The 14,421-nt window shown below is 46.6% G+C and overlaps 1 protein-coding gene and 1 long non-coding RNA gene across 2 annotated transcripts in view; one reads left to right on the forward strand and one right to left on the reverse strand.

Annotated features, from left to right (window-relative positions):
• Window positions 1-1,720: 1,720 nt before the first annotated feature.
• Window positions 1,721-5,431, reverse strand: LOC141371234 (uncharacterized). The gene is made up of 2 exons (XR_012376025.1): window positions 5,236-5,431; window positions 1,721-4,573 (listed from the first exon to the last, which is right to left on the reverse strand). It is a non-coding gene; the product is annotated as an uncharacterized lncRNA (long non-coding RNA).
• GYPC (glycophorin C (Gerbich blood group)) overlaps window positions 4,591-14,421 on the forward strand; it is a 43,427-nt gene continuing 33,596 nt past the window's right edge. The window contains exon 1 of the mRNA XM_025857661.2: window positions 4,591-4,948. Within this exon, the coding sequence (XP_025713446.1) occupies window positions 4,912-4,948 (37 nt within the window). The 5' untranslated portion in view covers window positions 4,591-4,911. The remainder of the gene's footprint in view (window positions 4,949-14,421) is intronic.

The raw sequence follows: 14,421 nt of genomic DNA on the forward strand, positions 1-14,421 counted from the left end.
CCTCCCCCCGCCACCACACACACACACACACACACACACACACACACACACACACATCCTGGTCACTCTGCAGCCTCCCTGGGCTTCCTCTGGACTGGAGTCTCCATCTCTCTATTTCCTCCCCCAACCTACCCCACACCCTATCCATCTTGCTGGAATTCTTGAAATCTCACACATGCTGAAGGATCCCCTTAGAACCTCTTCACTTTGTGAGCTTATTTCTTTTATTATTCCTTTTAATGTAATTGTAATGGGCTATCAAAAGAGTACAAAATATGCTGTCTATTGTCTTCAGCCATACACTTGAAGGAACTTATAATAAGATAAATAGATTTACAGTCACTTGTGTCCCTGTGACCTTAGCATGACTGTTCTCATCTGTGAGTGGGCAGAGTTATATCTATGTCTCTCTGTGTATTACACATGATATTTTGACTTTTTTCTTTAGTGCTATGAAGTCTCTGTCTTTACCATCTTGATAAATGCGTGAACCTCCAAGAAGAACCTATATCAACCTCTTCAGAGCACATCAGGTGTTGTAGGTGTCATTAACCCCATTTTGATACGAGAAAATTTGGAGGCAAAGTCACTTAGCAAAGTTGCAAGTGCTGAGTCAGGAATGAGAAGCTATGTCTGCCTCATTCCAAATCCTGTTTTCTTTGCTCATGAGATTGTTCTGGGGATTAAATGAGATAAAATGTGTGGAGCTCATAGCATAAGTTTGGTAAATGTAATTGTCATTCTGGTTCCCCCTTATTAGTCACAGCTACATACCCCAAATCCCTCCCTTCTTTTAGCCAAAGAGAATAAAAGCCTTCAAACCTTCTCATTTATGGTTTCTTCTCAGAAAGATCTCTGTGCCTCTGGGAAAGGGGAGAGGCTCCTGGAGTCTGCTGTCACTGATCTCTCTGTGCTTCTCTGGACCCCCCTCCCCATTCCCACCCTATGCTCCTCATTACTCACAGCTTGTGGAAGCCTTAACCAACCAAACCCCTGCTTCCTCTCTCCTCTCCTCTTAAAATATGCAGAGCCACAGTTCAGTTTTCTTAAAAGCTTCCAACTTGCCAATCAGTTAAGTTAAGCCAAGTTTCTGTGCTAATGGAAAAGAACCAGAAAAGGGGCCAAGGAGAAAATATTTGCAATACATATGAAAAGGTGTTGTTGTCTTTTGTGTATAAAGAGCTGAAATAAATCAATAAGAAAAACATTAACCACCCTTCTGAATGAGAAAAAACACGAACAAAATATTCACCCAAAAGAACATGCAATTTCTAAATAAGCATGTAAAAGTATTTTCAGTCCCACTAGTAATCAAGAAAATGCAGTCAAATAATTACATATTTCTCATCTACAGAATTATCAATATTTAAAATCTAATGCTTGATCCTGGCAAGAGGCTCTGAAATGAACACTCAGCCACAACTCATGAATGTATCGAAAGCTTGAAACATAGTCTTGTAACCTTTGATCCAGTTGTTCCATTACTGGGATACAAGCTAAGGAAAAAATATGAAAGGCAGGGCCAGGGTGGCTGGTTGGCTCAGTAGGTTAAGCATCTGCTTTCCACTCAGGTCATGATCCCAGGGTCTTGGGATCAAGCCCTGTGTCAGTCAGGGAGTCTGCTTCTCCCTCTCCTTTGCTCACGCTCTCTCTCGCTACCTCTGTCTCCCTCTCAAATAAATAAATAAAATCTTTGGGGGAAAAATACGAAAGGCAGATATTTATGTTCATATGGTTTATCACAGCAAAGAAAAGGAAGCAACTTAGTAATTAAACAAATTAAAGAGCTTTGTACTTTTATATGGGAAAATGGTCATGGCATAATGTTTGGTAGTGAAAACTCAGCACTTAAAATCACATAATCAGTAACATCTCAGTAGTATAAAGCAAATGTCCACAAACGTGTAAGAGACTAGAAATAAATATACCTCAATGTGCTAGATATTATGAGCAATTGTTAGAGTTTGAGATTTTTTTTTTAACCTCTCTGTTACTTTTTTTTTTTTTAACACAAAGAACATCTATCACTTTGATACAGGGCCAAACTTTTAATTAGAAATTTTAAAGGACCCAAATAGAATCTGCCTGCCTCTATCTGTAAGAGCTCACAGACAGGGACTGCAGTAGGGCCCCTCCAAGAAGGAACCAGCACTGAGTGTGTGTTCGTTTGGGTGGGGATAAAGCAGGCAGGGATGCCCCTGCCATGGGCAAAGCCTGCTCTATATAGTTCTGGGAAGGAAGCAAAAATTCCCCTCTGGGACTCCATCACACCCTCTCACTCTGGAGGAGCTCAGCAGCTTACCCCAGCCACATCCTGCACATATTACTAAGGCTGCCAGAACTGAGTCCCAGTCCTGGTTGCACTACCTCAGACAAATTCTTATCACTGCTCCCAACCTCCGTTTTCTCACTTTTAAAATGGGCCCTTTGCAATATCCTCTTTGATGGTATTTATGAGAATTAAATAAGATAACAGTTTTATTGTTATAAGATATAGCTGAGTTCTTGCTACTCCATTAATAAATATCCAGCACAGAAAGACACACTGTATTTCTGTGACCTAACATCAGACCTTTACCATATAATCGAATTTTTCATATAATTATCCTGCCTTCCTAAAATATTCCTCATTTCTTTAAAATTAGACACCTCCATGGTTAAATCTTTTAAAATATATCAAACATGTCCCTGCTAGCTAAACGACAACTCACCATTAAACATTATTTATCTTCTTTTCAGAATGGCCTGGGGTCCTTACTCTATGTGTGTCCATCGGGGGGAGGGGACCAATCTCTTCAATAACTTAAACTTAATATCTTTAACTTATTTGCTGAGGAAGACATTGTATTGTCACATTATTTCTAAGATATTAGTCACGGCAACCTAACTTTGCAGATTGTTCCAGTTTCACAGATGAGAAAATTGAGGCTCAGAGAAGTTAAATAAAATGCCGATGGTCAGCCCCATGGAAGGCAGTGAAGATTCAAACCCAGATGGAGTCCCAATGCCTTGGTTCCTTGCCAGCCTATGGTGCAATCACATCCTCCACCCATGGCTGGATCCAAGAAGCTTTAGTTGTGTAATAAATGCTACTTTGCTTTTGTATCTGACCTTATAGTTTGTGGAGCTTTCTACCTTTCTTTAGTTAGTTGTTTGGCTTCCTCCTTGTAAGGAATTCTTGTTACATTCTGGTGTTTTTAACCTGTCCTACCTTGGGAAATGACATAAGCAAACGTTAAGGCCAGTTGGCTGTCAATGATCCTTCAGAAGTCTTCCCATAAGTGAGGTGCAATGATCTGGGGACCTGTTCTTTGGTTACCTATGGGCTCTTTTAGCTTCCTTCCAGCTCCCCAGCTGCATTTCAGATAATTGAAGTTGTTTAATTTATGAACTCTGAATACGGGGGATACTATTAGCCAACATGGACCTATATGTATTACAAAACAAAACGCCGAACTGTTGCTAGTTTCTAGTAAATGCCTGTTCTGTCCTACTGTTATTTTACAGACATTGCTTCTGTAAAACTCTGGAATGCAAGTGTTCTTGTCCCCATTTTCTAAGCGAAGAAATGGAGACTCAAAAGTTTCCACACATGGCCAACAGCGTTCTGTGAATAGTTCCCTTCACATCGACATGTATATGCCCAGCATGGGAGTTTCACTAAAGATTGATAAGCAGTGTGAGTTTCTTCATTAACTAAAGAGAATTATGAACACTTGCCCACTGTGTCAAACAGGCAGTCCTAATAATAATAATGCCTGGAGTTGGTCCAGCCCACACTGAATTGGTAAAGGTGTCTGCACTGCACACCTCCAGGGGGCAGCCTTACATTGTGTTCAACCTGGATGGAATTCCCAAGGGCACACACACTGTGCAGACATCTGGAATGGGGCCCCGGGACTGCAGCAGAGCAACCTTAATGGGAGAAGCCGGGAGGGTGTCACAGCAGTGCACCCTAGTACTGTCAAGTAAACAACAGTGAAAAGCCCCACAGGAAGGGCCAGCCATCAGACATGAGAAGTGCAGGTTGTCTCTTGGGTCTGAGATTTAAAACAAGGGTGACATGGTCTCAAATTCCCTGCCCTTCTCTCTTGTGGGGAGAAGGGAGAGATAAAATGCAACCTATAACATAACATTCTTTCTGGGTGATGTAGGTAGACTCTAACTAACCAGAATGTCAAAATCTGCTTCAAGTTTTTAATTGCCTAAGTTAAGTGAAGCCTTTACAAACTCTGCAATGTCTGGAAACCTCAGACAGAAGTGATCCAAATAAATCACATGGCCTTTGTCCAAGCAATCCCTGTTTCTAAGAATCTTTTCCAAACATTAGCCCACGGACTGGGACTGCGCCCTTGAGGGGCCAGTCATGCAGGGACTTCCCAGGCCACCAATGCCCCTCAGCTCTGAGAGGCCATCCTGCTATGGAGTGGCAGAGCAGCCAGCCAAGATTCAAACGCAGGTCTGTCTCTGGTCCCCGGCCCTGACAGTGCTGGGCCAGGCCATCATGTTCCATGTGGGAGTTTTTCAGTCCACACGCAGGGGAATTCTCCACCACAACCTCTGAGTCTGGTAGCTGCAGATGGAAACAGAAACGTAGTTAGAAAAATGTGATTCTTGCGCAGGAAAGTTGGAACAGAGAAGAGTTCAGATGTGGGCGGGTGTGTGTGTTTAAAAAAAAAAAAGAAAAAAGAAAAGGGTGGAAACCCCACCAGCCAAGTCTGCAGAAAAAAAATAAATGAAGTCTGCCTATCTCGAGCCAGAGCCCCTCCCCTCGGCCCGCGCCGGAGGAGCGTGACACAGGTGCCGCTTCCTCCCCGCGGCTGAGGGTCAGCAGCAGGCCGGCGCGACCCTCGCCCCCGCTCCGCTGCCCCCTCGGCCCCCGGTCCGGCCGGCGCCCCACACCCGTCGGCGATGAACAGCGTCAATGGCACGTCGCGGCCCCGCCTCGGTGAGTACCCGCAGCCCGCGGGGGTCCACCATCCGCGGGGTTCCTGGGGCCCCATGCCTGCCCGGGCCCACGGGGGCCAGGAGCTCGGGCTCAGCGGCGGGACCTCAGCCCGGGCCCCGCGGCGTCGCCGGGTCGTGGCCGGAGCCCCCGAGCCCGGCCTGGCTCTGCACCCCCGGGGCCTGGAGGGGCCGCCCGGCCACCGCCGCCGGCTCTCTACGTCTTTGTGCGGTGGCCGCCGAGTATCTGCCGCAGAAACTGTCCCCTAGACTAGTAAGTGAGGGACTTACTAGGAGGGAGGGGACGTCGCGCGCTGTTTGCTCGGCCGCCCAGGGCTCGGGGACGGGTTCGGAGTAAACTTCAGTAAACTCCGCTGTTGCCCTGACTCGCTCTCCCGGCCGCGGGGAGGGACACACACATGGCGGAGGCATAGGCTCAAGGCTTTGACCCTTTGGGCCGTTGTAATTCCTCTTTCTTTTTAAGACGGCACATGCTTTCCTGCTGACGGGAAATCGTATACCCTGAGCTTCTTTGTGAGGATGTTGGGAAACTTTGCGGGGCCTCCCCCGGCCCCTCCTCTGCCAGTGGGCTTTTGCAATAAAAAAAAAAAAACTAAGATTTCCTTTTTAAAACAGTGAATGTTCATCCCTTCTATCCCCACCCTGGCTAGATCTGGTCATTAGAAACTGTCAGACGGGAGACATTCTGAGTCTATAGCGAAATCGTGTTAAGTAATTAATATAATAATAAGGGTACTGGAGACACCCACTCGTTTACAGGTCTTTAAAATCCAGGTGGTTGTGTGGCCTCAGCAGAGGAACTTAAGCATAGTGGACTGTGGCTAGGTGCCTGTGTGTGCAGAGCCACGCATGTGCCCGGGAGGGTGCTCAGCTAGTCTGGGATGCAGGAGGACAGGAGTCCTGGAGTGAGAGCCCCGCTGCCTGCTGTGGGATCAGCGGTGCCACCTATTAGCCAGGGGCCTGCGACAAGCTAGCCTCTCCCTTAGCGCCAGCTTCATCGTCTGCAAAATGGGAGTGATAGGGTATTTCTCTTTGGGCTGTGAGAATTAAGAGTTTGTAAATGGCTCAGCACAGAAATTGACACATACTAAGGGCTCAATAAATGTCAGGCATCTTTGTTTTCATTTTACACTAGACTGGGTCCGGAAGCTCATGTGCATGAGTGCTTGCATGTGAGTTTCTGTGAGTGTGTGAATCAGACACTAGTGAACGTAGAGGTGTGTGTCCGGGCCAGGGTTGAAGGGCAAAGCCACGGTAATCATTCCAGTACAGGCGCTGGGGAAGTACAGGCCTGCTGCCATTCCTGTCTGGAAAGGACAAGCTTGCTCACCAGGAGCCCTGCCCCTGCCCCCACTCTCGGGCAGTTCTCTAAGATTCAGGTTTCAGACCTTGACCAATGGCTGCAGACACTTCCCTTCCAGAGCTCAGAGGGATACAGCCCTCACTTGCATACCATTCTAGATTACCCTTAGGACTTGATTTATTGCAGGCTCTTTGCTGTAAGAGAACTCTGGGGCCCTCTTTCTTGCTGTTAACTCAGGCAGGATGTGTCTATATCCTGTCTCAGTTTACATCACTGCTTCTCAGAAGCAGAGGTTGGAATGGAGAGGACCCTCTCTTCCTGCCCCACCAGGCCTGCCCTACCCCTCTGGCCTCAACCAACTCCCATAAGCCCAAATGCCACAGGTACTGCAAATGAGTCATGTGCAGAAATCCACTGCCTTGCCCTTGGATGGAAGGGGTCAATGCTCAGTGAGGAGACGGTCAGGTTTGTCAACTTTATATAGATTTCACTGCCTCTGGCAGAAGACGAAAGGATTGCATTAAGTGCCAAATGAAATTCCATCTCAACCATTGCTCAACACTTCCAGATATCCAAGGCAGTAGGAGTCACATGGCATTGGCACCATCAGCAGCTGGACCTTTCCAAGGGTGACCATGGTTGGACAACTATTTCTGGGGACTTGCAGCGCACCCTGGGAAACAGAGGGGTATGGGATAAGAGGCATTCTGTGTTTGCAGTGGAAGCGCATCAGCCCATCTACAATGAGAAGGAAGAGGCAGCTGGGGGAGGTTGGCAAGCCAAATCAGTTTCCCTCTTTGAATGGCAGATATACATACATATATCAAATGGCCTTCTGCGGCCCCAACCAAAGCGCCTTCCAGAGATTGTGAACAAAATGGGCCCAACAAGCACAAGCTAAAAACAAATTTGAACAATGAATCAAGAGTTAATAATAGGAAAGAGAAAAATACCATCCCACCTCGAGAGCAATTTATTGATTTATGAGAAGCCTACTAGAAGTATCATATGTATATACAATTACTTTTTGTTTTATAAAATGAAACTTATTTTATATATCCTACTTCATCTTGCTTTTTTTCATAAGAATATATGCTGAATATTATAATTAATCATCACATGTAGACTAACCCATTCTTCTCAGGGCTACATGCATAGTATGAATTGTATGAATATATGAATGAATTGGTTATTTTATTTAACCAGTTCTTTCACCAATGGACATTTAGATTGTGGACAGTCTTTCTTTGATTTTTTTAAAACCAGACATGGTGCTGCCATTATAACCCGTTGAGTAGGGTTTATGTGATTACACATATATGTGTAAATATATGTGTTTGTATATGATTAGGATAAATACACACACACACACACATTTAATTTCTGGGACAAAGTGTGAACATTTAAAATGTTGGTAGGTACTAAAATATTGCCCTCTAAAAGGTTACATGAATTTCTAACACCCACCAGTAGCTAATGGAAGTCATTCTTTCCTCACACCCTCATTCATACTGGTCAGTTCACATCTTAGCAAATCTGATAAGTAAAACATGTTGTCACTTCTGAATGTGCCTCTGTAATTATAAGTGAGGTTGTGCATGGTTTCTGTTTGTTTGTTTTCTAAAGATTTTATTTATCTATTTATCTGAGAGAGAGAGAGCATGAGCAGCGGGAAGAATAGAGGGAGAGGGACAAGCAGACTCCACTCTGAGCCCAACATGGGGCTCAATCTCATGACCCTGAGATTGTGATCTGAGCCAAATCGAGAGTCGGACACTTAACTGACTGAGCCACCCAGTGCCCCCCCATTTTAAAGATTTTATTATTTATTTATTTATTTATTTGAGAGAAAGAGGAGGTTGTGCATGTTTTCATACCTCCACAACATATTGTATTCCTTTTTCTGAGAAGTACCTGTTCATGGCCTTTGCCCATTTCCTATGAGGTCCCCCACGCCCAGGGAAGGAGTTTATGAAGTGTCCTCTCTCTTATAGTGACTTGGAGGCAGAGCAGGACTTGAGCCCTGCAGTCAGAACTGTGGAGTCAGACCTGGGTTTGGTCCCACCTCCAACACTTGCAGGCTTTGAGGAGGTACACAATATGTCAGAGCCTCAGTTTTCTCATCTGAAAGTAGGAATAATAACAGCTACTTCCCAGGAGTCATGTGATGAACAAGAGAATAAGGGCTTGGCATCATGCCCAGGAATAGTGGTATCTGTGGCTGTTGTTGTTAACAGAATTTATCAAAGCAAACCTGGCCTGCGGGTGCTGCTAATCTCTAGAGTCTCCCTTACAGACAGCTGCTGTTTTTGCTTTTGGTACTATAGTAAGAATATCAATTACTATATGCCAAGCCCTTTAGTAGGGCCTTGCGTGGGTCACCTCTCCACAGCCTGGTCCCATGGGCATTTTCTTAACTGTTTTGCAGAGGAAACACTGGAGGCTCAGGGGAGGCTTATCGCAGGGCTCCCAGGCACTGAGGGCACAGGGCTCTGGACATAGGCTGTCAGACCCCAGAGCCAGCAGAGGCCAGCTGAGGGGTGCTTAGGGTACATGTGGACAGGGCATTCTGCCACCCAGCACCAAGGGGGCTGTGCCTGGGAAATTACACTGTAGCTTTGTACACAGAGGAACTGTGTGTGGCACAGATCTTCAGAACCTACCAACCACCCCACGGTTCCTCAGCCAGGCCTGAGTTCCGACCTCAGTGTACCACTGCCCACTGTTTGTGTTTGGGCCTGACCCACACCAGGCCAGCAGCTGCCCTTCATCATGCCTTCCACAGCCTGCTAAGGCTATCCCCTAGAGCCTTCTGTTATGGCCTTTCCTGATGCCCAGGACTGCTCTGCCTCTCCAGCTTCACCTCCAGTGCTCTCTGGGTACTCCTGCACACACATATGCATGCACACATACACACTCATGTTCACACTCACATACACACACTGCCTGCCTGCCTCACTCCTGCTCATCTCTTAAGGCCTGCGTCATTCCCCTGAAGCTCCCTGGGCCCTCCCTGAACACTAGAAAACCACCCACTGTGGCCCTGAGGACACTGCGGCCCCAACAAATTCCTGGGTTTGTCCCTTTCCTGGAAATCCTGACCTCCCAAGGGACTCCATAACCCCGCCTGCCCCCTCCTTGGGGTCTGGCACAGAGAGGTGAATGCTCCCAGGCCTGTGTCCATTCCACACGCTAGAAACACCTTTTAAAAATCGTACACTCGGGCGCCTGGGTGGCTCAGATGGTTAAGCGTCTGCCTTCGGCTCAGGTCATGATCCCAGGGTCTTGGGATCAAGTCCCGCATCAGGCTCCCTGCTCCTTGGGAGCCTGCTTCTCCCTCTGCCTCTCTCTCTCTCTCTCTCTCTGTCTCTCATGAATAAATAAATAAAATCTAAAAAAAAATCCATATGAAATCAAATTAAAAAAAAAATCATACACTCAGTAGCTCCTAGTCCAGAATTTGGCATATACATAGAGGTCAGTGAATAATAAGTTAAAATGCACAGAAAGTCAAAACAAAACAAACTCTAAGACCAGGGCTGCTGGCCCCAGCACTCACCACCTCGCTGTTTCCCACTCCCGCACTGATTCTTATTTCAAATTCTCCCCGGACACCCCAACATCTTTGCCTAGGGTTTTCTTGGGATCTTCATGTAATCTGAACTTCTGAGGGAGTGCTCGCTCCTGCCCTTTGTTATTAGGCATTTTCATTTTTGTACATTCTTCCAGTACAAATAGTGTGCAAAATCGTAGCCATGGCATATGTGGACAAGTGTGGGTTTTCTTTCGTGACAGCAGGAGCCGAGCCCAAGACACTGGTTTCTATCACAGCCTGGGTGGGCTCAGCAGGGCCTTTGCATGACTCCCCCAGAGAATGTGCGGGTTTGTCACCAACCCACAGCCCTTGTTGCCCGGGCGACAGCAGCAGAGTAGGACTCATGGCCCACCTTCCTGGCACTGCGACCTGCCCTTTCTCCTGACCCCACATCTTCACCCCTTCTCATTAGTGACTCTGAGGCTGACTGAATTGCTGTGTGGACGACGCTGATAGTTAGAAACTCCAGGAGGAGCAGGTCATAGGGAACCCCCACAGCACTGTGAGATTTACCTCCTAGAGCTCAACCTGGTTCCCACAGTATTTATCAGGGGAAAATCCCCTCAAGCTTCCAGCAGGAGAAGGAAAAGGGATGTATCTTGAAATAGACCAGAGCACCTGTTCTGAACAAGGCCTGCCTCAGTGGAAGCTACCCTTGGACAACAGGGGGGTGAACCATGTGGGTCCACTTATACGTGGATTTTTTTCAGTAAATACAGTACAGTGCTGTAAATGTATTTTCTCTTAAGATTTTCTTAATAACATTATCTTTGCTCTAGCATACTTCATTGTAAGGAAACAGTATATAATATATATAACATACAAAATATGTTAATGGACTGTTTATGTCTTTGGTAAGGCTTCTGGTCCACAGTAGGCTATTAGTTAAGTTTTGGGAAGAGTCACAAATTATACGTGGATTTTCAGCTGTTTGTGAGAGTAGGGGTGGGGTTAGCATCTCTAACCCCCTACATTGTTCAAGGTCAATTGCTGTTAACCTGAGCCTAATCTCTTGGGGTATTATCAGAACCTATCTCACCTGGAGGAAGAGATTTACCCAACTTCAGCCCATCCTACCCATCCTGTCCCACATAAGGGGTGAAAAAAAGAATAGAAACACTCATGAAGTTCACAGTCCAGAGGCACAGGCTCACTGAAAGACAGAGACCTGCTCATAGGGCTAAGGGATGCCTACTTTCCCCACCACCCCACCACCACATCACTGCAGTTCCTTTTACACACTACATCTTGTCTGTCAACAAAATTACAAGGCGCACTACAAGGCAAAAACTACAATTTGAAGAGACAGAGAGAGCAAGCATCAGAACCAGCTATGGCAGGGAATTACCAGACTGGAAATTTAAAACAACTACGATTAATAGCTCTTTATGAGACTTTATTATATTCTCTCTTGTTTCTGCTTCTCTAGCAAAGTCCTTCTGTAGGTAAAGCCATACCTTCTTTCTCTTATTGCCAGAACGTTGTGGGTAACATACTATTTGGGGCTCAATGGAAAACACCCCAAAGTCCTTCCAGGTCCCTAAAGGGGAAGCTAGCCCTTCAGGGTATCCGTGGGGGCAGACCCTGGGCAAGGCTACCAGGTCATCTCCTGCACCCTTCTCACCCTGATGGAGGCCTTTTACCTCCACTTCAAATGTGAAGCTCTGACTAGCACATCACTTGTAGAGAACACAGACAGCCAGAGCCCCTTGCTCCCCCTTCTCCTGCATACAATGCTCATTTTTAAGAGGGGTTTAAGTATGCAGCTGTCAGCCAACTCCAGGCCCCAGCACTGCCATTTCTCCCCCTTGGAAAAATTTTCTCCTGAAATGCAGAAGCTTCACATCTTAGCTGTGGGCACATATAATCTCACCCAAGTCTTAGAGTGAAGGACATTATGGTTTGCTAAATCAAAACCAGATAATGCAGTCCTGCCTGCCTGCCTTTTGTTTTGGGCCCCAGTCTGTGATTGCTGTATTCACCAGGCAGCAAAGTCTACTGACTGTGAAATGGTACTTTCTCTTGAGAGACTTACCAAACGCTAGAACCATGCACACCACCTTCAGCAAGCACAGGCTTCATGTTCAGGTTCCCCTTCCATATTTTTTAAAACCATTTAGCTCAAATTCACTTTGCACCAGTTTGCTAGTGATGAAGAGGTCAGACCACCAGCTTTACATTTCAAAGATTTGGGTGTGAGTCTGAACCCGTTCTGACCTGCCTATGGCCTTGAACGTGTTGCTGGGCCTCCTGCATCTCAGTTCATCCTCCAGGACAGGGCTGGCTTTGTCCTATGCAGTCACACAGGACCCCCACCCTTGGAGGGCCCCACATGCACTCTGTTAATGCTCTGCAATCACTGTCTTGAAATTCTTAATTTTTGTAAATGAGCCCCTGTTTTCATTTTGCACTAGGCCCCAATAAATTCTACAGCTAGTCTTGATCCATTAAATGGGGATAATAATCATTTCTACCTCAGGGGTTTGTTCTGAGGATTAAATGTATTATCCTAGATAAAATTCCTAGTATAGTACTTGGTACATGTTCATCTCTGCCACTTACTGAGTACTTGCATGTGTCCTAAGTGAATGCTGGCTCACTACCCCCTGCCCAGTCTCTGTCCCTATGTTTACTGAACATAGCACCCAAGGATGGGATGGCCAGTCTGCCCAAGTCTGCAATAGCTCTGGCAGGCTACTCCCTTCTGAGCTGTGAGTGCCCCCCTAATACAGGGGCTCCTTGATGCTTCTATCAGAGGGAGTGCAGTTGGCAGGGGTAGGCAGCCCAGAGAACGCACGCAGGCCACTGTGACCTCTCACACCAGCTGTGGCTCCAGCAAACTTCTTACCTCTACAAGTCAGTTTCCTTACATGGTACCTGGGGGGACTATCCTTGTTCCCTTAGCCTCATCTGAGCCCCAGCCTCGCCTGAACACTAGGAGCTCAGCTGTCTTGTTCTCCATGGGGAAGAGCAGGCTCTTTAAAAACACTGAATGAGTGAGTGAATGAATGAATGAATGAATGAGTGAATGTGAAGGTCCAACCAATGCAAGCCAAGCCTGTTCCCACAGAGTACTGTGGGTCCCCATGTTCACATCCCTTACCTTTCCCCCACCCCGCCCAGTGGACTCAGAGCCCCTCTTGGCTCAGCCCACTGGCCTGTCCCCAACCTGCCCTGCACTCCCTGTTCACTCCTACCTGTGTGCACGTGGAGCCCCCTGCCCGGTCCACCAAGCACCATTCAATGCCTTCTCTCATGGCTCATTTCTTTCTTTTCCTCATGTTACCGTTCATCCAGGTTCACAGCGAGGACTCTGCCAGGTGCTTCTTAAAGCTTGGGCTCCCCTCTCTCCTGGGAGGACTCCCTCCACCCCCCTTTTCCAGCCTACAACCCACGCCTGATCTCCTGCAGGGAACCTGGGCCGTGCTTCCTCTGATCATACCTTGAGACTGACTTGTCATTTGCATTGCCCTCCTTCGGCTTCTACAAAAATTCTCATTTTAGTGAATTAATTTCAGCTATGGCTGAAAGTCCTGAGTAACCTTTTTTTTTTTTTAATTTCATAATCTTTTTTCTTTTCCTTTTGTACAAATTCTGTAAATTATCCTGACACACTCTCCTCTTATGGTGACTATCTCCCTGACTCAAAGGATAGAAAGTAGGCTTCACTTCCCACATGTTATCTCATTTCACCCTCTAGCCACCCTACGGGAGGTATTTTTATCTCTGTTTTGCATATGATGATACTGAAACCCAAGAGGCAACCAACGTGACTTGCAGAGAGCCACAGCTGACCCCTCACACGCACACTCTTGGATAGTGGGGTTTTTCTAGGAAGGGCTCGGCCAGGGCTAACCTGCACAGTAGGCAAGTGGTTAGGACCCATGGTGCTCTTAGAGATACACAAGAATATGTGTTTTCTTTTAAAATCAAAAGGAAAACAAATGAACTTTTCATACTAAATATTACATTTGTCTTTAGAACAATGCCACTATAAAATAACTTTTAATATTTTGGGGGGAGAAGGGATCCATGAAGGCAAAGCAGCCAGGCCCAAGAGGGTCATCCTGCATCCCTGCCTGGCTCAGTGCACTCGAGCCCAAGGGGCTGGGTACCCAATGGTCCCTGCACTGCCCCTGTCACCACGGGACTCTGTGCTGCTCCCGGCACTCTGACCACCTTTGCATGGCTGCCCTACCTGGAATCCTCACACTCCTCCCCTGGCAGTCCTGCCTAACCCTGCAGAGCCCCCTGGTCTGGCCAGCTGCTGTGGCTGTTTTCATGCCCGCCCTTTGCCTCCACCCTCAGGAGATTCAGTCAAAAGTAAATGCTTGAGGGGAGCCAGGACTCACTCTCTCTCTCTCCCTCCTTCTCTCTCTCTATCTTTCTCTTACTCTCTTGGCTTTTTAAGCCATGTAATTAAGTTGACCTTCACTTAAAAATTAAAAAAAAAATAGGTTTTCTTTATCCTATTTCATTATTACAGAAATAATTCATGTTCACTGTAGAATTATATATATATGTGTGTGTATACACACACACACACACACACACACAC

This window comes from Callorhinus ursinus, unplaced genomic scaffold, assembly GCF_003265705.2.
Source record: "Callorhinus ursinus isolate GAN/ISIS: 27379988/994484 unplaced genomic scaffold, GSC_fseal_2.0 scaffold2, whole genome shotgun sequence".
NCBI classification, from domain to species: domain Eukaryota; kingdom Metazoa; phylum Chordata; class Mammalia; order Carnivora; family Otariidae; genus Callorhinus; species Callorhinus ursinus.